Source organism: Nesoenas mayeri (genome assembly GCF_963082525.1).
Source record: "Nesoenas mayeri genome assembly, chromosome: 3".
NCBI classification, from domain to species: domain Eukaryota; kingdom Metazoa; phylum Chordata; class Aves; order Columbiformes; family Columbidae; genus Nesoenas; species Nesoenas mayeri.
In genome coordinates, this window is record NC_137544.1 from 96,209,284 (window position 1) to 96,235,640 (window position 26,357).

Below are 26,357 nucleotides of genomic sequence, written 5' to 3' on the forward strand. Positions count from 1 at the left end.
TCTTAAACCAGTCTCAGCCTTTTTTTTTTTTCTTAAAACCTAGACATTTTGATATCAGCTGGATAGCGACACCTGAGCACTTGGTAACACACTAGAATTACATTAATTAAGTAAAATAAATAAATAATTTCAGGCACTTGGAAAGAAAAAGCAGCACTATTTCGCACACACTTCGCAGCACCTGGAACCACCTGCAACGCTGCCCACTTCTGGTACCGTTTCCCTGTGCCCTTCAAGCCCTCAACCTGACTTGACCCTAGTTTGAAGCGTTCCGAGGAGCCGTGACTGGGAAGGCGGCCCCGCCGGCCGGAAGAAGCCACTCACCACACCAGCCCACCCCGCGGCCGGCAGCGGCTTTTACAGCCGGCGCCCGCCCCACCCCGCAAGGTGACCGCCCGCCCGCCTCATGCCGTGCTCCGCCGCCCCAGCCTCACCCGGCCGCTGCCCCACAGCCGGGCCCCACACCCCTCCTCTCCCACACAGCCCCTTGGCTGCTGCCGCCGTGGCGACCCGGTACCTCCCGCCCCTCACCGCGGGCCGCAGCGCCGCCATCCGCCACAGCACCCCTCCGGGATCCCTGCGCCGCCAGGGGAAATAGTCCCCTCTCCCCTCCGTTCCCCGCCCGCCCTGGGGGCCCCACGGCGCGGCGGAGAGGCCCCGGTATCGGAGCGGAGAGAATTCTCCCGCCGCGCCTCCGGGGCTCCGCCGGCATCCCCGCCCCCTCGGCTAGATTCGGTCAGGCCGGCGCGGAGGGATTTCCGGGGGCTGTGCGACGGCGGCGGCTGGGGAGCGCGGGGGGCGGTGTGTGGGGGGAGGAGGGGCCGGCGCCGCGGCGGCCCGAGGGGGGGGCGGGGAGGGGGCAACATGGCCGCTCCGTATTAACTTCCCCCCCTCGGCAGCCCGCACTGCCGCCGCTCTCCCCCGCTCCCCCCCCTCCAAGCCCTGACATGCCGGGCATGATGGAGAAGGGAGTGGAGCTCTTAGGGAGCAAGAGCCGAGCAGCCCCCAACGGCACCAAGAGCAGCAGCCCCTCCAACGGGCACTACTCGGAGCCGGAGAGCGGCGGCGGTGACAGTGGCGACGAGCACGGTGCGAGCCTGGGGCCGGCCCCGGGCCGCCCCGCCAGTGGGGGGAGGGGAGGGTGGCAGGAGGGGCGGCGAACCGCCTCCCCCTCCCCTGCGCCGGTGTCGTGTCGGGGCGGCGCGGGCGCCGCTGCCGCCGCCGTTACTCCTCCGCCGCCGTGCGCCTGTACTGCGGCGGGCCGGGCCGCGGACGGGGAGGCGGGGGGACTGGGGGGGGGGGGGGGGGGGGGGCGCGGGAGCGCGCGGCGCGGCCCCGCGCCTGCCGGGCGGCCCCACGGTGCCTAACGATGGGGAGTGTCTCCCGGGAGCCGCCGCCGTCCCCATTGTTCCGCTGAAATAAACTCCCCCTTCCCCCCTCCGGCCCCCTCCCCGGCGGTCGTCGGGGCTTAATCCGCGGCGGCGGCGGGCGGGGTGGCGGGGCAGGGGGGAGGTGGCTTATTCCGCACGGCCGCGGCGAGGCGGCGGGGGCTCCCGGGCGGTGCGTCCGCCAGCCCGCCCGCCACTCGGCGGTAGCCTGGGACGGCGCCTGCCCGCCCCCCCTCCCCACCCCCCCGGGGATACCCCAACCGTTAATTTCTCTTCCCCCCCGCTTTGCGTTGCAGATGTAGGAATGAGGGTCGGAGCGGAATACCAGGCGCGCATTCCTGACTTCGAGCCCGGTAAATCGCTTTTCGGCTGTAACCTGACATGCCGCTCCCCGGGCGGGAGGGCTGGGGTCGGTGCTGGGGTGGGCTCGGCTCGGGGCTCTCCCGGCGGCGGCTCTGGGGTCGTATTTATTTTGCTTTTTCAGCCTTTGTGTTGGCGATCCGGTGGCGGCGGCGGGAGGCTGGCTGGGGCAGCATCTGCTCTGGGTGCACCTGGGGGGGGACATCGCGGGGGGGAATTTTCACTTCACTATCAACCATATTATGTGTATCCGGCGGGAGGCGGTGAGGCAGGAGAAGGTTGGATGCGCTTTTTAAAATTTTTCCCCGTCCTTAAACCATAATTCATATAATATCTAACAGGGTGATTTAAAAATATTTGAGGAGGGGTGATGGATGTTCTCGGGCGAGGGTGGGAAGTGATGCTTCCTGCCGGAAGCGGAGCAGACCTGGCTGCGTGCTGGAGGCGCTGGGTGGAAGATGCGCTTGGAGGGAAACTCCTGGCCCTGGTTTTGTGTGCTGTAGTAGCCTCGCTAGCCCCGTTCTTGTAGTCCGAGCCACTCTCCTCCACCTTCCTCTCCCCCCCACCCCAGCCCCGCCCCGAGGAATACTGGGTACGCTCGCATAGCCTGGTACTTGGCTTTAGTGAGTTCACTGCTCCAGTGCTGTCTTGCGTTACTACACCGAGGAGTAAGACCGTAGGAGTGTTGATCGGTTTTGCTGTAGCGGTCAGATGAAGCCTATCTACTTTCCTGTTCTCCAAACAGGCTCCATTGGTGTCAGATGATTTCCTCCCGGAAGAGGATTGGGCCAGAGCTGCTCATATAGGGCCTCCTAAAGCTGGAGCGAGCCCCTCTTGATGGGCTCAAGTCCTCACAGGCCAAAGAAAAGGCCGGGAGAAAGAAAGGGGGAGGGTGGGATTAAATGGATGCGTGATCTTGGCATAAGGGAATGCCTTTCCCCTAGGAAGGAGCACGTAGTCTAGGTCTCTTTGTTAATAAGACTAACCATTTACACCCTTTATTTTTACATTGCCTATATAAAAATAACATAAATAAAAATGATTATTTCTAACATGCAGCCTGGGCTTGTTTTTTTCCTACAGGCCACTTAAATCAGAAAAACAAATAGTGTTTTTCTTTTGATTAAAAGAACTCTTTACCCCTTGTAGGACAACTGAGGTTCTGTGGCTTCAGTTTTGTAAACTATATATGCAATAGTATCACTGCATTTCCAACTGCAGAACTCATTTTATGCTCTCTTATAACCAGACTTTTTAGAGCTCCTAAGTGTTCTTGAGGGTTGGAATTCGATTGGTGCTCCTTTCCTTAATAACTAGGATTAATATATACTGCTTTACTTTATCAATTCATTTAATGATAGAAATATTTTTTAATAAGTCATGTGTAAGATGCATAATGTATAGTATTGTTCTTAGTGTGTATATTTTGATTATTAGGGCAAGAAGATACAACTTTTTGGAATACGCAAGTCTCAGATATTTTTTTTTTAATGTCTATAAAGTGTAAAAGAACAATATATAGTTACTGTGTTAGCAGATTGGTTATCTGAGGAGATCTTGGCAAGCTCTTATGCTTTTATCTGTTTTGTGTATTTTTCTTTTTTTTTTTCTTGTGAAACTTGAGGCATCATTTCTTAAAGATGGAAGTAATGCTGGACAAAAAGCTGTGCTCTTATCATAGCTACACTTTTTTTTATTTTTCCATATCAAGTGATGTAATGGACACTCCATCATACTTCTAGGTTTGCATATATGGACATACGTGCTATCTCTAATTTATTAAATTTAATGCTTTTTCTTCTTATACTTGTTTTAATGACTTTTTTTGAGAGTTTTCCAGATACATTAGAATGCGTGTTTATTTATCATACTTTTGAGTGCTGTTTTTTTAAAACCTCCTTAAAATAAGTAGATGAGAGAAGGGAATCAATAATGGATGAAACTAAAAAGTTTAAGATACAAAGTAAGCCCTCTGCTCCACACAAAGAATACTAAAGTGAGGAGAATAAATACCAATCCTTTGGCTTCCCTTAGACCAGGGGTGTCAAACTCATTTTTCACCAGGGGCCACATCAGCCTCGCAGTTGCCTTCAAAGGGCCGAATGTAATTTTAGGACTGTATAAATGCAGGAGCAGTTACATTTATACAGTCCTGAAATTACATTCGACCCTTTCAAGGCAGCCACAAGGCTGATGTGGCACCCAGTGAAAATGAGTTTGACACCCCTGACTTAGACCATGTTTAAAAATATTTATAAACAATGCTCTGCAACAATATATTGAGGACCAATATTCATGATTGAAGTTTTGATGATAGTAATTTTTTTTAACTTGAGTTCATGTACAAAATAAGAAATTGCTTAGAGAAGAGAGTGAATCAAGTGTTTGTTGATGTGTCTTGGAAGAAGTGGATTGTGGTTGGAAGCAACAATTAGGAGAAGTTAATTTAAACATACTCTTTCCTGCCCCTTCCACCACTATTCCCTTTTTACAGGCAAGCCTTCAGATAAAGCTGCAAGGAGAATAGCATTTTTAATTGTTACTAGACCCTACTTCAGTGAGATAAATTTACTTGCTGCAAAAAAATGGTTTTAATAAAATAAGAGTCCAGATCTCCTTATCTAATCTACAGACTTAATAAACCACCTCCTGCACTCCAGTTTTTTGTCGTCTTCCTGCTGGTTTTCCTACAGTATGTTATATTCTTGAGGTGGAGATGCACCATACTGTTGTGTCATCCACACATGAGATTATTACTAGAGAAGTTTTATTCTGCTCAGATTTGGACTTCTCAAAGGCTCTAGTATGAATTTTGTATTCTTAATGCTAAAATACTTATTTCCCATTTACCATCTTCTCAGGGCTGGAGGGTGAGGACTGTCAAGAAAGAATGTTTCATAACTTTAAAGTCACTTACAGATTCCATTTCTGTGTACATCCTTCTAATTTTTCTCCCTCTAGTCTTCCTGTATGAAAACAGTCTTTCTTAACGTGAAGCTATTATATGCTATGGTGAAGTATATAAAATTTTCCTGTTATTCCATGCTATCTGTCCTCACATTCTCTGATTTTTTTAAATTTATTTACTTATTTAAGATTTCAAGTCCTTTATTGTATAAATTGAGTTCTTCCTATTAGTTTCTGTAGTTCTTTTACTACTCTGAAAGCTTAGTCTTGTACAGATGATGGTACTTTGTATGTTGGAAAACAAACACTTTTAAATTGCCATGCTGCTCCACAATGTCCTTATTAAGTCATGTATGCTCCAGATTTTCGTTTTATTCTCAATACTTGAAGTCATGTACAGAAGAGCATCTTCCACATGTACCTGACTTCTAATGCTGAGCTGAAATCCAGAAAGTGTCAGCTTGCTGCTGCAGGTTTTCTATTCTGAAGGCAACGGAGAGTGCCTATGGGTCATCTTAGCCAGTTCCTTTTTCTAAGTGGTATTGACAGAGGTTGAAGTACAAAAACCTTTTCCTAAGCAGCTTGAATGTGAGGTTTGGGCAGTGGTTATATATGAGATGTAGCTCATGGTTTTTCTCTTCCCTGCCGCCTTACAACTCTCTTCTTCTAACATGCTTTGGTTAACATGTTGCCTGGTATTTCCAGCCATTGTCCATAATAAGAATGGATCTTTGCAGACAAAGATCATGTTGCCCTTGAGATACAACGCAGCCTTTTTAGGGGGTTCAAGTGCTGCTCACTTGAATACTTGGGGCACAAAGGACACGAAGCAGTTCTCATAAAGGTAGATCATGGTCCTTCCTATGGAGATGGAGAGTTCCCTGTGCTGTAGCTGTGAATATCCTGTATTGAGCACAGGATGCCTTCCTTCAAGCTATCTGTGTGCATCCCATCATTGGTCATCCTTGCTTTCCTTTTGGCAGTGTGATAATGCCACCTGAATGGGAACAGTTGTCTGATTCCTGCTGGAGAAACAGCACTGCTTCATAAATGGGTGTTCTGGTGGGAGTCGCTTGTCGGTCATGTGGAGATGGCACCTCAGTCGGTGCAATGATAGGGCTCTGAAACTAAGTTTTCAATTTAGTGCCTAAATATTCAATATCTGATAATATCTATGCTCTCCACTTGTCTGCAGGTGTCTAGTTTTGGTTGGTTTAGTTTTGTTTGTTTGTTTTAAGGAGAAACTGAGGGTATACTCATGTTAAGTATAGATATTTCTTGCTCACACCTTTAAATTCTGATGTATTATCTGGTGGTCCTGTTTTCTCCTCATTTCTTAGTTGAAGAGTGAAATACGGGGCACTGGTCGTTAAGTTGTGATGAAATAACGAAGTGGACAAGAGAAATGTCGTGCCTGTAACACATTTGTGTTACTCTTCATGAAATACTGCATACCTAATGACACAAAACATCTTTTTCGTTCTGAAGTAGAATGTTATATTAAGGATTTTTTTCTTATCTATCAAAAGCCTTTCAGAGTTTAGTGCTTCTTATGCCTTCAAACTGGTGCTTTGCGAATGCTTGTACATCTTTAACTTGTTACAGAGTTTATGGAGCGTTTAGGTTATCTGTCTTGCACATCTCATTTTGGAAGATGCCTGGGTTCTCTTAGTTGTTCTAATTAACTGGTTTTCAAATTGACAGTCATAATGGATCTAAAGATTACAAAGATGATAGCAAATATAAAACACTGCCAAACTGAAGAGGGAAAAGCAAGAAAACATAGAACATAGTTAGAAAGCACTAAGTCATTTTCCAAAGCATCGAATTGTTTTGCTTTGCTTCCTTCAACAAGACGCAGAACCTAAATATGAAGTGTGGAAGCTTAAAATTGAGTGAAAAGTTGTTTGTTTCATTGAATAAAAAAATTCTGTCCTATAAGAAGTATGCGAGGAAAGTTCTTCTGAGGGTGATTCGTCAAGGAATTAATACTGATACAGGCATAAATGCTGCAATTCTTGAGTAATGTCTTAGTAAGATAAGCTGTTGTAGACAAATAGATTGTAAGAGGATTTATGTAGTAGCATACATTTGTAAAATGTTCATGGAAAGCAACTATTAGTTAATGCTGTTCCAGTATTGGGGAATTTCATCTTCTTTTACAGTGTTTTTAAAAATCAAAGACTATGATTTAGTGGTTTGTAGAAACTTGTGTCAGTATTGCAAAAATTGCTCTGTCCTCCTGATAGGTTAGGTAACTTGAACTGCTTCCCTTGCTGCATTGGGGTAGAGGTGAAGCACAAACCAACAAAAAAACCCAAACCCTGCCAAAAACCAACCAAATTTAAAAAAAAAAAAAAGAGTTTTTAAACTTTATGAATATCTAAATTACATGGCTATGAAAATCAAAACTACAGAGAGATGAGCAGAATTGTTTCTGGCATAGTTGTTAGTATAGCTTCTTGTTGAAAGATCAGGATGGTGACTGTACTCTACCCACTATCTCGTATTTTTTTTTATTTCAAGGAAGACTAACTTAACATAGTAGATCCTGATGCTTCTATTATAGTTATAAATGTTAGAGCACTAATAGACAATCATAACTTTGGGAGGACTGTTCCAATGCAAGTACCTCTAAATATTGCATCCGTGTCAAGTTTAGCAATGGGCTTTAATGCTTCAGCTGTGGTAATCAGGATCTGGTCTAATATCCAGTTAGGGCTGAACCTCTAAGAGTAGTGCTCAAATTCAGCCATTCCGTGTCTTAAGGAAATAATGTAATGTGGAATTAATGACTTTTTTGTTGTTGTTTCCCTCCACTTATTAGCTGGGCTGAACTTCTTAATGTGGGTGACTTTTACTTACTGTCCTGTGAATAGTTGTTTTCTAGCTCATATTTATAAATACTGAGGCTTACTTGTTTTCTTACAGGTGCCACAAAATACACTGATAAAGATAATGGAGGGATGCTCGTATGGTCTCCATATCATAATATTCCAGATGCCAAGCGTAAGTCCTTCCCTGCTTAGGAATTTGGATACTTAACTAAATAATTGTTTTTGCTGTGCCTATTTGCTCTTTATTTTACACGCAGTGGAACTGCAAATTAGTAAATTAAACGCGAAGCTTCTTTCATTTGTTTCTCTAGAAAACTCCAGGGAAAGGAAAGATCACCTTCTCTTATTTTATAGTTAAGTCTTTGTTTCAAATCACACTGCCTGTGTTGTGTTATCATCATCAGAGTCTGTGAAACCTTTAATTATTAGCAAAAGAAGAAACCTTCTAAACATGAGGAACTTGCTGCTCTAAATTTCTGGGAGAAGGAGTTGCAGTGTGGATAATCGAGAAAAGATGTCTTGAGGCCTGAATGAAGGGGAAATTATTATTGCTGTCTTATCAGGAAAAACTGTGCATTTTCTCCCTTCAAAAGTGACCTGAAATGCCAGAATCATCTGACTAAATGTGATTAGTTATGTGTTTAATGTAGTTTAAACCTGCATCCTGTACTAGAATTTCCCATATGTAATGTAGACGAGTAAACATTGAGGATGCAGTCTTGAGAACCTGGTCCTCAGGACAGTTTCTACCTATTACCAGTAGTTACAGTTTTGTTTCCCTCTTCGTTTGAGGAAACATATAATATACTACTGCAAAACAGTTAGAAACAAAATACAACTATGATTATTAAACATTCATTCCTTCATTCCTTTAAAGTACAATGAACTCTTTGCTGCAAAGCTTCATGGTAAGGATCTCTCTGGTCCATTTGAATAAGCATAATTTGAATTATGCTTCCTTTCCATAACATGTAATTGCCACTTTATTGTTAACTGCAGAAGGTGGATGGGTAGAGTTTGTTTCTTTAAAAATAAAAAAGTAGCCATGGAAGATGAAAACTAGCAGAACTTAATTGCAAAATGATGAGAAGCGTTCAACTCAAAGCTGGATCTAGTATGGCCAAATACAATTTAAAACATATATTATTGACAAATCTGATCACCTAATTATTGGATTTTCATATTCTCTATTGAAAACTGACTTCCTGCAATGGTTAAAATTAATGTGGGTCAGTCAAAACTATATTAATATTGAGGATATGCATAATCATTGATTTAGGATCTCATTACGTGAATTTTTAACATGTTTGGGAATGCAAACAGTAGAATTAGTTCAATTTAAAACTAACCCAGGTGTTTGAACACCCCCTCAGTGTGTCTGTGCTCTTAGGAATGGGTTCCAAGAAGACATAGCCTTTCAATAACCAGCTAGCCTCAGATTTAAATAAATGATGAGCCTCTGTGGCTTTGTAGTCAAAATGTGAAAGAAAGTGTGTTTCTCACTGAGAATTAGCTTGTGTAAAAATTTCATAAAATTAAATGTTAGATTAAAAACAGTGGGCTTATGTATTATTAATAAAGCTATGAATATATTTAATATTTTGGGGGGGTCTGGGCCTATGCAGTGTATTAAAGCATGGAAAGACTGTTTTCCCATGCTAGATGGCTAATTCTGTGTCACCTTGTAGCAGAAATAAAAGTACTAAAGAATAATTCTGACATTACTTTGTTACAGTGGATGAATATATAGCAATAGCAAAGGAAAAACATGGATACAATGTGGAACAGGTAAGTGCTATGAAATGAGAGTGCTCATTTAAAGGACTTTTAATATAAAAGTGTTAACATAACTCTTTCTTTTTTTCCCTTGGTTACCATTAATTAACGCTGTTTCTCTTCAGGCACGGCAGCAAACACTGCAGTTAAATGGATCTGCATACAGTTGTGGTCTGGATTCTCTGCAAAAGATTGAGCTCTTTGTTTTCATGACATGCTCAGCTTGTAATGTGCACTTTTGAAAGGTTTGGTATGTTTCTTAATACACTGGGCATGTCATGCAATCGTGTGTGTATATTTAGCTAAATAATTTATTAGGAAAGCAGCTTACAAATTTAATGTTCAATATTAGAATGCAAATATGGTACAATTTTGAACCATTAATTACAATAGGGTCAGCACTGGAAAGGCTTGCCTATTTAAAAAAAAAGAGGCAAACCAACTTTAAGTGAGTTTTTTCAGAGACAGGTAATCAGAATCAAATTCTAGGTTTGAGGGTAACAAACAAATTCACTCAGTCACTGTCCCATGAAAAGTAGAGGATAAAACTTTGGTGGTCTGCACTTAGTTCTATTGCCATTTTCTTCATAAATTTATGTAGAAGTGAGGTTGCCTATTGCAAAAAAAAATATTTGGTGTAAAAGTGGAAACAAGTTTTATGATCAAGTTTTGGAGGATGGAAGCTCATAGTAGCAAGGACGTGCTGGTCAACTGCCATCTGAAAAAGAGGCTGCCAGTGTTATGAAGACCAGAATACCTGCAGTTGCGTGATGCTTGTTTATGGTTTGGCTTTTTTTGGGGGAGAAAGGGAACTGAGAAATCTCAAAATAAGTCTACAAACAACCACTAATTTTCAAAACAACTTGTGGTACAAAATACTTTGTAGACAATTCACAGTGTAATAGGAATGATCTTTGCAAGAGGTGCTTGCCACTTGCCATTTGAACAAGAAAAGAGGTTTGCTGCGTCCGGGTTATTAGAAGATGTGAAATCAGGGGTTTGGAGAGCTGATGAACAACTGGTGATGGTGTCTCCACTGTGTAGCTGAAACTGAGTGGATTACGTTTCCCAATTCCCATGCCAGACTTGGCATCAAATCTGTCATTGATTCTCTGGCAGAGAGGTCTGTTCAGCATCCAATTCTTTAAGAATATCAAGCAATGAAATTATGTAAGAAAGTATACTTAAATTTCCATTCCTTATTGGGTGCACGTGACATGGAAGTGGCCATGCTGTTATCTGTGGATTGGAGAGTTGTAGAGAAAGACCACTCTCACTTTGAACTCTCAGACTTGCATTTTGGATGATCCTCTGGCTGCTGAAAAGTATTCTTATTTTCTTTTTTGAGTGGGCTGGTAATAAAAGGTCTGAAGACCTACAAGGAGCTGCCTAGGTGATACATAAGCATGTGAAGGAAGAAAGCAGGTCAGATTTGAGTCTTGTCAGCCTAGTTCATGCTGCTTCAAAATTACTGCTGCCATGCCAACCTTAAATGGTGTAGCTGTCATACCTTTATTATAGTGCAGATGTGCCCACTCTTCACATCATCTCCAAACAGAATTTTGTAACCTATAGTATAGAGCAAATAAAACTGTAAATATATTTTGAGAATGAGTTCTAGTAGGCAAATTGTATTTCAAATAAATAAATTGCCTTTTTTTTTTTTTAATTTAACTTGTCTCAACATCTTAGAAAGTTGACTAAATCCAAAAAGGGACTATTTCTTTTCAAAGGCTCTCGGCATGTTGTTCTGGCATAAACACAATATTGAGAAGTCTCTTGCGGATCTCCCTAACTTCACTCCTTTCCCTGATGAATGGACAGTTGAAGATAAAGTCCTGTTTGAACAAGCATTTAGCTTCCATGGAAAGAGCTTTCACAGGATCCAGCAAATGGTAATGTAATACTTTAATCAGAAGCATTAAACAGTTCGGACGCTTTAAGAACAAAGGCTCTTAGGCTAAAATTTCATGTTGATTTCTGTATGGAAGTTTCAGGAACAACCTTGAACATAATATTTAAGTTAATTTCATAGCTTTCTCACTCTAAAAAAAAAAAAGCCTCTTCTCCCATCTCCCTTTTTAAAAAATGTTACACAAATATATTCCTCCTTTCCATCTCATCCATTCATTTGAAATATTTGGGCAAGGGTGGTTGTAAATAGAGCAGAATGATACTCTTGAGCGCAATTTTAATTTTACCAAGTATTAATATGTTAATGAATTCTTCTAGCTTCCAGACAAGACTATTGCAAGCCTTGTAAAATATTACTATTCTTGGAAAAAAACTCGCTCTAGGACAAGTTTGATGGATCGGCAGGCTCGAAAACTAGCTAATAGAAATAATCAAGGTGACAGGTAAGCTGCATATCCTTCAGTAGCTAACCAGAGACTGAAGTATTTCTAGCAGAGGTGTTGCAGTAATTTCCAAGCATTATGTTTCAGCATGAACCATGCTTTTTAGGTTTGAGCATCTGTGGTGGTGTCTCTGCCTTTAGCAAGGGGTTGTTTGTTTCCCGTGCTTTAACAACTGCATCACTCCAGTTGATGTGAGTTGTGATAACACACTCGAGTGCTGTAATGGGTAACTGTAAAAACAAGGGTTTAAAAAAAAACCCTCAAGCCTGGAATGTGGTTTAGAAATAATGCCTAGAAATAAAGTCTAACCTGGTATTATTGTGTGGAGAGGAGAGTGTTCTTGTGGGTGTGGGGGCTTCCTGTGGTGTGGTTTGGTTTGTTTGTTGTTGTTGTTGTTTTTGGGGGGTGGGAGGTGAACAAGAATGGAATTAAAACTGAGAAATCAGACACTGTAAGGAGCTGTAGCAATTAGAATGCCCAAGTGCTGCTTTATAATAAAACTTCATATAAAATATTATTTTAGGAGACTTAGAACTGCTATCAGTCAAAGAATTAGAGCTCAAAATAGTTTTAAATTGTCTTGGATAGAAGGGAATGACGTTTCCCCTGGTTACTAGGAAATTAAAATTATAATGCACTTAGTATACTTGAGTAATAACTTTCACTTTTAAAAAAAGATATTTACTATGTTGAATGTGTAAGTAAAATAATCATGTTTGTATTGGAAAGTATGATTTTACATCTGTGGAAAGCTGCCTAGCTGGAGCAAAAGGGTCTATTTAATTATGTTATTGAAAAGAACTCCTGAAATCTAAAATTCATATACTTACTCAGTGATCCTACAGTTAAAAAATTACAGAAGAAAATCAGTTTGCTTCTAATACAGCAGTTTTGCTTTTTTTTTTGGTAATAACTAGAAACGTTTGCAGTGTTATTACATTCATTTGTTCAGAAATTATATTGTGTGGATGACCAGATTGGACCTGACTAAACTAACTGTTATCCTTTCAACCTTTTCCCTTTGATTTAATTAAGCAGATGTCATTTACCTCCCCTCCCAAACTGCCAGATCTCGAGCACTTTGGTGAAAAAGTAGTCCTATGTTTTCCCATTTTATATTGTCCCCTTTTGCTTCCCACAGACTTCAACAAGTGTTTATTCATCCACCTGGTGCAGTGGATTGAAAATTGGTCTATTAAAACTAACGTGACAAATGGAAGGTTATTTCTAGCCTTAGTATAGTTGACAATGTAGGTGTTCATGCTGGCACAAGTGGTTGAATTGAAGAAAGGTGACACCAAATGTTTCAACAGAAGTATCACCACTGCTTAAAGTAATTTTGAAACTGCAGTTAAGGTTTGCTTGTTTAGCATAATAATTATTAGAATTTAATAAATGAAATATGTTTGTAACAGCTCTTTTGAAAACTACAAATAACTTTGAGATGTTGTAAACTTAGAGTAGATATTTTAGAGTAGATAATTCTGTCCCACCTTGATACATATGTGTGTTTGGGGTTACAAAATAGATAAAATGACCAGCTTCTTCTAATCTGTTCTCAGTGATGATGACGTAGAAGAAGCTCATCCAATGGATGGAAATGATAGTGATTATGATCCCAAAAAAGAAGCCAAAAAGGAGGTAACAGATAGCTTAATGGTGAATGTCAGTTTGTTTGTTTTCTGTGAATTTGTTAGTGTGAAGGATATGACTTGTAGTAAAGAGGTTTAGCTTGCAGCCTGCTGAAATCACAGGGGGTTTATGTGATCAAGATCTTGACAGCTTCTGATGGAAACAAAATCTTATCATATATTTTTGCCATTCTGTGGAAATAAATGCATCTCTCATTCCCTTCACTCTCCCTGAGAGATCTTCAAGTTTTATAAGAGATGTATGTTATCACTACCTGGTAGAACAATGTTCCCTCTCCCTCTGTCTTGTTAATATGTTTACAGTTTTACCAGTTGTGAATTATTGGAATCTAAATGCTTTGCATTTTAAAATTAAATGACATTTTTCCAAGAATAACTTTTTTTATTCTTTCAAAGCCACAGTGAGGTTATGTGTTTCGACTAATATGTGGCTTTATTGAGACACTTGCTACTCAATGTAGAGAAAAACATTTTTATCTCTTCTAATGTTCCCTTACTGTTAGCCTTACAGGTAAGTGCTGCATTTGGGGTATGTTTAGCTTTTGTTTTTTTGGGGGGTTCTTTTGGTAAACATTAAGTTCAGTGTGTAAACGCTTGCATGTTTCCCTGATCAATTTAATGCCTTTGTAATTTTCCTAAAATGGGACAGTTCATGCCCATTCTGGAGAATATGAGGGGAGAGGTAGTGCAAAACCTCACAATCCCATTAAGTGATACCTAGTATTATTGGTGAAACTGCATTTCTACCAAAAATGATGTTGAGTGAGAGACTGGTAGTTTTAGATACTGTTCTCAGCTTTGCAGTGACTTTCAGTGTATCACTTTATCTAACTGCCTCAGGGCTGAGGGGGAAGAAGAGGACAATTACAATTACCCATTCCTGTAAAAGAGTTTGAGGTTTTGGTTTGTTTGGTTTTTTTTTTTAACGTCAGGATATGTTTTTTAGAACTTGAAAGGGCACAAGGTCTAATAAAGAACCTTTTTACTTTTCATTCTGCTGTTGTAACTATTTTCTTGCAATCTGTTGATTTGAGTTGCTGCCTAAAGCACTTCTAAATAAGGGCTATTTTATTCCATTTACTTTCTTTGGCTATTGTTTGAATCACTACACACAGTCCAGAACAAACGTGGTGTGTTCATAGACTTCTAGGAACAGGACAAATAGGTTTGCAGTTTCTCATGAGCTATTTGGATCTACATAAGGCGATTTTGTGATCTAATATTTCTGGTAGGATTTGTGTACTTTCACTTCCTAAGAAAAATATTAACTGAGTAGGCTGCTTGAACATGCTGAGGAATGGAAACTTTCTGTTACCAGAGAAAACTAAAACAAGCCAAACACTCTAGCTTGACAAGACAGAAGCCTGAGAGAATATTTTCACTTTAAATCTAAATCAAAGAGAGAGGAACTGCAATTTCATACTGAAAGAGCAATGGAGAACCAAAAAACAGATTGTATAAATGGGCCAGAAGTAAACTTTAACTTCGGGACTTTCAGATGGCAAAGATAAAAGGCTCTGTATCAACTTTCCAAGGAAGAGCAAATATCTTAAGTGCTTTCAAGATGGCCTTTATGAAGTCTGTGGACTGGATTAAGATGTTACATTAGCTGAGAAGTGGATGCAGAAGAAGGTCAAGCACAGTAGAGTAAAATACTGTTTGTTGATCTGTTCTAATGCTACAGAACATAAGAATAATGGCTGCTGCAATTTGTTTTCTCTGTGCTGCAATCAAGTGAACTCTTAACCTGCATGGATGCCATCAGGGAAGAGCAGTAGGGAGCTGCTTGAGGTAGCAAAAAGCCTGAATCCCACCTCTGTTCTGGTACTAAACATTGCTTTGAATTGGGAAATCCTTGCAGGGAAAGTAATTTTTGCTTATCCTGGTCTGCAGGGAACCTGCTCGGTCACTGTATGGGAGTCACATACCTGCAGAATAGCTGTTGTGCAGCAATGCCCATTGAAGACAAAGCTGAAATTTTTAGGTGTCCAAGCATATCAAAACAGTAGTTACAAAGGCTCCATCTTCTCTTTGCTATCTTTTCCCACTTGAGCAAATAACAAAGGCTTAGGTTTGCTAAATTACATGGGTTTTTATAATGATTGTAAAAGTACATCAGTCCTCTCTCTTCTATATCTCGTATTCCTTCCTAAAGCAAACAGCACTACTGCTTTCCGTGTGGTACTTGCAGCAGGAAAGTGTCATCTTCCTTTCTTGCCCACCTTGGTTGACTTTCTCTTGTTCTTCTCCCCAATCTTCACCTGAACTCTTCATATCTGACCAGAAATAAATGTGTAAATTCACTGATTACTTGATTTAAACATGTAATATGTATTCTTTACCTTCTGTGTGCACAAGGTTCTCTATTTTTGCCCTTTAAGTGTTCGAACTATGATTTCTATACTATTATTGTTTTTTCAGCCATATTAAAAAAAAAAATGCAGGCTTCTCCAACAAATGACTGGTATGCTCCATCAGCTCATTCACAAAGCTTAGTTTGGATACTGCATGCAGACGAGGATGTTACCTTAGGTTTTCTTTGTCATAAATATGTTCTTACAATGCTATGTTATACTTTATTCTTTAATAAAGTTGTATACAAGATACTGTTATTCTTTAATGATTTATTTCTTGTTAATTAAAGGGCAATAATGAGCAGCCTGTTCAGACCAGCAAAATAGGTCTGGGTAGAAGAGAGTATCAGAGCTTGCAGCATCGCCACCATTCTCAACGTTCCAAATGCCGTCCACCAAAAGGCATGTACCTGACCCAGGAAGATGTGATAGCTGTTTCCTGTAGTCCCAATGCAGCCAACACAATTCTTAGACAGCTGGATATGGAACTAATCTCGTTAAAGCGACAGGTACCATGGGTTATTGGTCTTGTTTTGTTTTCATCTCAGATTGTTCTGATTATAATGATTTTGAAGATTAACCATGAAGATTCTGAAACTTCTTTAATGTGAGTCTTTATATTTTGTTTCACAGTTATCACCAGTAATGCTGGACACTAGCTGACTAGCTGTTACTTGGTTTTGGTTTTTATATTCATCTGCTCTTATGGATAATATGAAACAAGATGACTGCTTTAAAAAAAAATGGTGAGGGGAATCTATGGCATGAAAACAGTGTTACCGATTTGGTACAGGAGAAAACGGAAGTAACTTTTTTTTTTTAACCTTTGAAAGTATTTGTGTGCCAGGTGAGAATAAGACCAATGAAGCAGAGGAAGTTATGTTTTGCTTGAAATCATAGCTGTTTTTCTCGATGCGCTTCCCCACATACCATGAGAGTCTAGGGGTGAGGAAATAATGGGCCTAGTTATTTCTCCATTTGAATTGATGAGCTTTCTACTTCTTATTAAATTTAGAAAAGCTTTGTAGTCCTCACCCTTAAGAGGACAATTGCCTGTGTTCTTTGCATGAAGAAGTTAACTTTTGGCACCTAAAGTTGAAACACAGAACCTTTTCAGCTTCTAAGGGTACAGCAGTGTGTATGTGTTTGCTTTCTAGGAGTGATGGGGCTACAAAGTCAAGGCTTATCTCCTGGAATTTCTGCCTACTTATAGACCACTAAGAGCTGCCATGTTGCAAAATCGTGGAGTGAATGAAGGGTTTCATGGGGTTTTTGCTCCCTTATATTCTTTTACAGGAGAAATATGCTTCTTTCTGTCACAGCAGGACTCTGGGGCTAAATAGCTTAGGTGGGTTTCACTCTTTAGGTTAAGTGTAGGTGAGTTACAGCCTTGAGGTTGTGTTTCTCTTTTTTCTTGCAGTGATCTCAGAGATGCAGCCTTTGGAATCTCCCACTGAGTTGTCTGCTTTTGTGTCCATACTTAAGAACACTTGTAATAGCTGTGCACCATAGTATGCAAAACTCTTTTCTTACCTATGTTACCTTACATGCATTGCTGTCAGGTTTAAATGGTTAATAGATATGTATATATAATATGTCATTTGGAAGCTCTCTCCTTCTTATAGACTAAGATATTTTATTTAAATATTCCAAATCATTTCAAGAATCACCATTAAAGGAAATAATAATGATCTGAGGTCAATAAAAAGCTGTCTGTCAGAAGGAACTAACTGGAAACATCTCATAAATCTTTTTTTTTTAAGTCCTTTTTGGAGAAGGAAGAAGTTAATGTATACAGTACCTCTCACTTAGATTTCTGAGAACCAAGTTTTGTGTGTAGTATGTTCTGCATACATCTTCAAGAACATATGCATCATTATCAAAACTTGTTTGTTATGTCCTACTTTCAACATTCCTGCAGACAAACTGTTCTTTAGAAAGAATGGCTTAAATATTTTTCTCTTCGTAGCAAACTGTGCTGTGTTTTTTGGTTTTTTTTTTTTTGAAACAGTTAAAAGTAGTGAAGCCTTAAACCATAATATTTCTCTTTCTAACTTAGGAGGTACACTTGTGGCAATCCTAGTGAAGATATATGTGTAAAGTGACCAACTTTCTTTGTGGAGCTGATTAACTTTGTTGTTTTTGACCAAGGTTCAAAATGCTAAGCAAGTAAACAGTGCACTTAAACAGAAAATGGAAGGCGGGATTGAAGAATTCAAACCTCCTGAGGTAAATCAGAATAAATATTAGAACTTGTGGCCTTGCTCTTACATTAGTAGGAAGCTACAGGAATGTGTTTTGCTGCAGCATAGTGTTTGTGTTTCAGCAGTAGCTTAGAAAGGATCCATTGAATTACAATCAGGGGTGAGTCTGGCTTCTTTACTAAAAGTCAGTTGTAGGCTGTTTTTGATGGCAACTGGCTGAATAAAGAAGCAGAAGAAAATGAAATGTCATGTCTGTTCATGACAATAGGGAACTGAAATTGAGCCCAAATATATGGATTTTTGGTTTTTTTTCCTGATTAAAGGTAGATAATGTAGATTGCTAGCAGTAAATTCTGTGCCCTATGTGAAAGCATGACTATATATACATTTGGGCATCCAATGTGAATGATTGACTGCTACTGAAGTTCTCTTTTTTGCGTGTTTTAAAGGCTTGGATATGAAACATAATATGAATGCAAAACATGACAGACACCAAGTCCTAATAGTCTAGACAAATGTAACTATAAGTTCAAATTCTGTCTGCATAAAGATCATTAGCTTGTGCAGAAGTTATGATATAGCAGATACTAAGAACTGCATCAAAACAGAGGAAGAATGTAGTCCTAAACTCAAATCCATAAATGCTGCTTCCTCTTCATGAAAGCAACTATTTAACTATGGCTTATAAGCAAGAGATTTTTACCTATGTTACAAAATGTAGTACAAGTAAAACACAATCTGATACTCAGATATTTTGCAGCTGTTGAAACATTTTAATGATCATTGTGCCATTTTTCTGGTTTTAATAGTCTAATCAGAAAATCAATGCCCGTTGGACCACAGAAGAGCAGCTTCTTGCAGTACAAGGTATGTTAATAGTAGTAGCGGCTTGAAATCTGATGCAAAGGATTTGAAGAAGTACTCAGGCTTGTGTTTGTATTTGCCTCTAATGAAAAACTAAACTTTATCTGGTCTTCCAAGAAAGTCACTGGGAAAACAGCAAAACTAGTGGTAATACTTAGCACATTCATTCAAGCAACATGACACTAGTCTTTCATTTACCCATATTAAACCTCAAATAGAAAAGCTAAGCTGGGTTTTACAATGGTAGTAGTATCAAAAAGTCCCTTTAGTCATCATTTAATAACCTTACATTAATTTCTCTAAAGTGGAAGACTGAAGTAATAGTTGAAGTAATAAATTTTGAAGCAAACACTTGTTAAGACATGTCTCAATATCCTTAAATTAGCAAAAAGCAGATGTAAAACTGCTTTAAAGTTACTTTTGTCTGTTCATGGGGGAATAAAAGAGCAGCTATCTGCCCAGTGGAGGCCTTTTAAGAGTCTGAAGCTGGATATGGATACTTGACTAACAGTCTTGTTGAGGGTGAAAAAAAACCCAACATTTTCTAGCAGGCTCTTGATACAGCTGTTTTGCAGTTACTTCATTTATAGGAAGGAAAACTGACTCTTGATTTAATATGCACTGCCTAATCAAGGAACATAGAATGGAAATATCTGGAGAGCCTAATGTTGTCTTGAAGTCACTACATATTGTCTTACTTCTGTGGATCATCTTTTTTTAAGATAATGTAATCAGCCCAGTTATACACATCTGCCTTATTTCTTTGTATTCTTTACCCCCTCTGAAATGAAAGACTGAATTTCAGTATAAAACCTTCAGATGAAGCAGGATATCAGTGTAAAGTTGTTAGGTGTGCCATACCTGTTAGTTATTAGCCAGATGACCAAACCTGAAGTTAGGTGTATTTTGAAGTGTGACTAGAAATGCTGAAGAGCATGGTGTGTCTGAAGGTATGCCTCTCAACTCGCATGCCTCAGACTGGGATTTGCATCCCCAAACTGTTTTCTAGCCTTAATTCATCCTCTCAGTATTGCTAACAAGCTCACTTTTTAAATTTCACTCCCAAATGCAACTGAATGAGATGCGTATGTTTCATATGATAGTCTACTAAGTAGAATGCTTGCTGGAAAAGTGGGAAAAATCCAGGACCATTGTGCCTACCTTAACATGAAAGGATTCAAAACATCTTGCATTTTCATAGTTTAGTTATTGGCACTCTCACTAAGCATCAGTTTGGGAAGCAATAAGAATGCATTGAACTTGTGTTAAGCTGTGGCACCATGTGACCAACAAGGTAAACAATAAAACTGGAGCGTGGGCAAAGGGAATGAGGGTTGGTGATGACTCCCTGGAGATGAGTTCTTGTCTTCTGCTCTCTTCGCTAGGGAATGTTTCATGTTGTAGTCAGCCTCAATACTTAAGGGTGGGGTGGGAAATCAGGTCTGGAAGAATCCTGTTTTCATTGAATTTATTGTGTTTTAGATATATATGGTTTCCTTCTTATTCCCCTCTTTTGCCGCTATATAAAATGGAGATGGGAGAGCACCTTAACACCAGGGTCAAAGTGTGGTTTTGTTTGGGTGGGTTTTTTTCCCCTCCCTACTGCCCAATAGTAAAGTTTCCCCGCTCCTGGAATGAGAGTGCTATAGGTATCAACTTCCCATCCCTCAGGCCAAGGACTCTGATCTCTTGCTTCAAAGTAATTGCTTGAGCTAGTAGACTTGTGCATGAGGAAGCCAGGCTGTCTTTTGCCCTGACTCTGTTCGTAGAAGAAAGTAGCCATGGCTGCTGTATTAAAAGCTACCATAATCTGTGTTAGGCTTGAATTTGGAAGTTGACTTGAGTATGGGTACATTTAGTTGGTACATTTATAGATTTATTTCATCAAATGTATTGATACATTTTGGCATGTGCTTTTAATAGTTTTACAGAAAACATAAGCATTAAGCAGGTAGGTGGCACTTCTGTGATTTGTTCACTTGAATTCAGATGTTAAAACCTCCTGTGGAAATCATAAGACTAACCAGCAGTAATATAACTTGGGTACTGTGTTCCCTGAATGTGAGAAACTCTTGTCATCTGTGAGCTAATCTCAAGAGACTGGTGGTAGCTAAAGAGGAGGTAATGAAAAAGCAGTGTGGCTGCCAGCAATGGGGTTGTGAACTCAGATTTATGACCTCTGAGCTGATCTTTTGCAGTATAATTTATCAGGTTACTGTTCACCTTTGAATAGTTATTGAATGTAGGGGGCCAATTCCATCACTTGAGGTGTTACTTAAGTTACAAACTTTATGTACAGAAATGTATGAGCATTTTCAAACCTAAATCTCAACCATATGAAAATTGCAATTGCAAAAAAATATTTTAAGACTTGTTTAAAACAAGGAAATTTAAATTGAAAAGTAGTGCATGACTTCCATAGCATTGCAGTGGGTAACAGTCAGGACAACCGGGATCTGACTGTACTTGGGGCAGTGGCCAGCAGCACTGTAACCCTGTCACAGGGAAACTGCAGCTCTCAGAACCTGAAGGTTGCTGTTGATCATTTCTGCCTCATTGTCATGCTGGATTATATCACTTTGGACCCAGGTGAATGTTTTCTGTGCCTGTCAGTGTTTGCTGGGCTGCACAGCATTAAGCAGCACATGCCGCAACAAGCTTGGATTTATGAGTTTGAGTTGGACACTGAAGATGAAACATTGTAGTAGTGAGCATGCACATGTTCAAGTTCACCTTTGCAATTGGGCGAAGTTTTGAAGAGCTTGAAAGATTCCTGTGATCAGGGCTGTTTTCACATGAGCAGGGAGAAAGACATTCATACATGTGAAGTGAGGCTGTGCAGTCATCTTTTGAACCTCTAATAAAATTATTGAATAACAGATTAAACACTTGAGAAATAATTTGGGTGGTGTTTAGTGCAGAATTTGTGTAAGGATGTCTAAGTAACATGCACCAGTTTGAAAGGGATGATGAGTTGGCATCAACTCTTACAGATATTTCAGCACTTCATGCATAAAACTTTCACAAAAATGAATTGAACTTTGTTGTGTAGAAATCATGGTGGTGGTGCTGGAGCAGTACTAAATAACACTCTGAAAAGAATCCAACATGAGTAGTGCTGTGTGTTTCTAAATTTAAGTTAATTTTATTTTCTTTAGATATTTCTTATCGTTGGGCTTTCAGTGAAGGCAAGATACTCTGGTTTTGAGCTGTTTGCTTAGAAATGGGCTTTAAAACCTTATTTTTGACAACCTCAGTTTAAGCTAGCCATAAGGCTGAGTCATTTTGCAGATTAAGGAGAAGGAAGAAGTATAGGCAGCAAAGTAACAGAAAAGGCTGAAACAACTGAAAGTCCAAATTAGATTTCAAGCAAAAATGTGCTTTGTTCTGCTGGGCACTTTGTTCACTTGATTAATTGTACAGGATGTTAGAGATGTTGCAGTGGACATTTAATGATCATTATACATCAGTAAGGGTGGTAATGGTAGGGCAATCAAAGGCTGTTAAAACACTGGAGGGAGCGCTCTTCGGGCACGCACAGCTTTTGAGGAGTATAGCTAATAGTCTGTACAACTGATAAAGCACAAAGCCAAACCCCTGTCTGTGCTCTGCCCTCCTACATGGCTCTGCTATGTCTCTTTGGTTTGTTTCTAAGGTTCTTGCAGACAGGATGGTTGGATTCTTTTGTATGCGCCAGAAAAGAGCTTAAATAATATAGCTGGGCTCTTGACAGTTGAAACGTCAGCCTCAGCTGCAGAAATTGTTACTATCCTGGAGCTGAACTATTCTCTTAAATTGCAGCAAGTGTACATTACCACGTCAGAAGTGCCTCTTAATGAAGAAAGCAGAAAAGAGCAAAACAAGCTGAAGGTCATACTCTTCACAATTAAGTTGAAAAGGAACATAGCGCTCAGATTTGAAACAACTCTCGCTTTCTTAATCCTTTGCTTCACCTTCTGAAGTGAGGCATGAAATCAGGCATAAATTTCTTTTCCTGTAATGAGACAGAGTGCCTGTCCTCTAAGCACTGTAGTATGTTCCAAATTATTTTAGTTACCAGGAGCTTCACAGAAGTTGTCACATTGTAATTCACTCATGCAGAGCTGAGAGCAAAAAATAAGTCTTCCGGTTACTCAGCCTGGAATGAAATTCTGTTTTATTTCTTTTAATCTCCAAACTTTTTGTCACTTCTGATTAAAAATAAACTTTGTGCTGTGTTCTATGGTGCTGGCCAGTTTGAGGATTTTTGTGTGTGTCTTAAGCAGAAGAGAGGAGAAACTAGACACCCTAAATACGACTAAGAGAAAGTCAAACTTTAGGTTATAATTCCAATTTTAGGTTAAAAACTGATATTTTGGGTTTGTGTTATATGCAAATGTCCTTTAAAAAGTGTTTTTGGTGTACTTTAAAAAGTATATGTTGGGCTTTTCTTGTGAAGTATTTTCTTGTCAAGTGCTTGTAAACACAAGTGACCTATTGATGTCAATATGAAAATGAATGAAAAGAATGATGCAAAGATCTCCTGTCATGCTGCTTCTTGCTGGAGGATTTGATCCTGGAGGCTTGTGCTAGGCTGTTTTATAGACACCAGTAAATGATATTTGCTTGTATTCCCCAAGGTGGTTGTCCCAAAACCCCCAGTTCTTCTGCTCAGCTCATATGGTGAATGGAAGCTTTAAAAAGACTTTGTCAGGTGAATGTTTGCCAGTTGCTCTTCATAGCTTAAGTAGATCATGTCACAAGTGCGGGAATGAGCGGTATATTGTGATTTACGGAACTGTGCCCCCCCCGTTCTGCCCTGTGCTTGGTCCAGCAGCTACTGCCCTCTCCCCCGCCTTCTGCACAGGTTGTGGGCGAAGAAGCATCTGCGTGCAGCTGGCATGGAGGGAACCTGCAGAAGCTGCCAGCGTTTATCACTTGACTTTTCTGTTGTTATACCCTGTTTACAGCTTTGCACACATGCTCGGTTACCCTCCCTCTCCCGTCTTAAACTTGTCTGGGGCTTCTGCCCTTACTGCAAGAACGCTGAAGGATTTACTATGCTTGTCAGAGGCCCGATCTCTGTGGTTTTAGGTTGGGAGGCTTGGTGAGTAAGCCAGGATCTTTAAGAAGAGTGGGTAATGACCTTTTATTAAAGTTCCTGATTTGTATGTTGATGGCTGTGCAATTAAAGATTATTTTGTTTTAATGGAAATTGAGGCCTTCTTGTAATTGAGAAGTCTTCCTAATTAGTGAGCCCTTGGTTTTTAGGTCCCATAGGTTCTCTCTATAAATACATCACACGTAGCTGTGTCTGACTGATTCTTCACAGCTATGTTATTTACTTTGCCTTCCAGGTGTCCGAAAATATGGTAAAGATTTTCAAGCTATTGCAGATGTAATTGGCAACAAGACTGTTGGCCAAGTGAAGAACTTCTTTGTAAACTACAGGCGTCGGTTTAACTTAGAGGAGGTATTGCAGGAATGGGAAGCGGAACAAGGAACCCTGGCTTCTAATGGTGATGCTTCTGCTTTAGGGGAGGACACAAAAAATACTTCTAATGTGCCATCAGGAAAGAGCACTGATGAAGAAGATGAGGTGTGTTTTGTGTACCAGAAATAAGTAAGCATGGGTTGAGGAACAGCATTTTATTTAGTGATATAATGTAAGGTTAACTGGTATGGAGTGGCAAACCGCATTCTAAAGAATGATGATGAGCTTGCATAGAACTTCAGCCAATGTCGTTAACCAGCTGGGAGCAGGACTGCACCTTTCATAGTGATCACGTTACTGTTTTATTGTTAAAATACAGTTCTTGTTCTAGAAGAAGACTCTTGCTTCATAAATATTTTTAGTTCTGCTGTCTATAATGTTTTGGTTGGTGGTTTCTTTTCAGTAGCTTCTCAGTTTTTTGGTTTTGTTTTGGTTTTTTTTGGTTTTGTTCTTTTTAAATGCTGTTTCCTGTGTAGTGGACAGTGGCAGCCCAACTGCATCGCGTTCTGGCTGGGATGGCTCTTCACACAGTCTTGTCTTTGTCCTTTGTGCAGGCACAAAGCACTCCGGCCACTCAGTGTTTAGGCCCTTCGCCTCCAGCACAGGCCTCTGCTCCAGCACCTACCGCTCCCATGGCAACTTTAAATCAGCCGCCCCCGTTACTTCGCCCAGCGCTTCCCGCTGCTCCTGCTCTCCACCGTCAGCCTCCGCCGCTTCAACAGCAGGCGCGGTTTGTCCAGCCCAGGCCGACTCTCAATCAGCCTCCCCCGCCGCTCATCCGCCCAGCTAATTCCATGCCTCCTCGTCTAAACCCAAGGCCAGTGTTAACCACGGTTAGTGGCCAGCAGCCACCCTCGCTTATTGGAATTCAGACAGAATCTCAGTCCACTCTGCACTGAAGAAATAAAGCGGAATTATGCTAACTCCTACATTCGAAAAATTGCGTCAATGTACTTTTCTTTTTCCAAATAATGAAGGGGAGAAAAGAGCAAGCCTTCACAGGTATCAGACCAGTTATACAGAGGAGCAACCTAATAACTAGAAATGGAACCACATGAATGACCACCTGTATAGAGATATTTTTATGTCAAAGACTTGTACAGCAAAACAATGCCTACAGTACAGCTCTCCTCTATATGAATATCTGTTGAAGGAAGCTAACTTCTTAAGTGAATAAATGTTCAACACACCAAGATTTTGTTTAACTGATTTTTACTCTATTTATTTTATTACAGTTCTTTGTAGTCAAGCATCTAACTACAGGAAGGTAGTCTGGCAATTCTAGGAATAGATGATGTTGTAGAAGACTTAAATGTAGCGTTGGGGCTTTTGTGTGTGTGTGTGAATTATTTTTTTTAATTATTTTTTTTTACTTTTTAGTGCAAAAAAGATAATGGCCTTAGGTTCAGAATTTTTAGCCCTGTTTATATCACGGTAGGAGCATTTCACGCACTTGTAACATGTAGGTGTTTCTTCTCTTTGTGTTTTTCCCAGAACACTTTTTCTTGTTTAAAACGGTACTGTCTTATTAAATACTCCTCTGGAAGAGTATTCTGAGGACTCAATGAGCTATTGTACCCAACTTAGTAAATCTCATGTGTGTTTTACTCATGGAAGTTAAACTGCAGTAGGAAACTGGACTCCTGTTTTCAGTTTCTGTGGTGGGGTGGAGTAGAGAGAGAGGCACAACTTCCAAGACCCAGAGGGATGGCAGGAGGGGAACCATATAGCAAGTACCATTAATTTAATTTGTTATTTCACTATTTCTTCTAATTTAAATATAGTAGCATTTCATTCCTCTGAGAATGGCTGTCTGCAGTTTGTGTGTGTGTTAGAGCATTGGTATCTTGCCTAAGAATTCATGAGGGAAGTACAGAGGCTGATGGTGGTAGTAGAATATTGTGGCAGTAGAGTTACCTGCTGCCAGCCCAGTCTTGCTGTTTAAATTATCATCTATGGTTTCTGGTATTTCTGGCAGAGCTGATTTAGCTAGGTTGAGGCTATTGGGGGGTGGGAGGGGGGGGTGTTTTGGTTTGGTTTGTTTTGGTTTTTTTACTAAGTAGAATCTGCACTTGGGTATCACTTAGTGCTTCCAAATTTTAGGAGATTGAAATATTTTTTTCTCCACTGTATTCTTGTCTGAAACCCTGATTTATGCCCAGCAGTGTTCTGGGGGTGAGTGTTT

The 26,357-nt window shown here is 40.3% G+C and overlaps 1 protein-coding gene across 2 annotated transcripts; it reads left to right on the forward strand.

The window, feature by feature from the left end:
- Positions 1 to 985: 985 nt before the first annotated feature.
- Positions 986 to 25,146, forward strand: RCOR3 (REST corepressor 3). Of its 2 annotated transcripts, none has more exons than XM_080342536.1 (12): positions 986 to 1,089; positions 1,685 to 1,741; positions 7,587 to 7,664; positions 9,228 to 9,280; positions 11,002 to 11,163; positions 11,501 to 11,625; positions 13,188 to 13,284; positions 15,922 to 16,140; positions 17,783 to 17,860; positions 18,645 to 18,702; positions 24,036 to 24,277; positions 24,727 to 25,146. In XM_080342536.1, the coding sequence occupies exons 2-12, from the start codon at positions 1,693 to 1,695 to the stop codon at positions 25,069 to 25,071; spliced, it is 1,506 nt and encodes a 501-aa protein (XP_080198662.1). In that variant the 5' UTR covers positions 986 to 1,089; positions 1,685 to 1,692; the 3' UTR covers positions 25,072 to 25,146. The 2 variants fall into 2 exon arrangements, with proteins under 2 accessions (XP_080198662.1, XP_080198661.1); XM_080342535.1 differs by having other exon boundaries at positions 13,188 to 13,266.
- Positions 25,147 to 26,357: the final 1,211 nt, after the last annotated feature.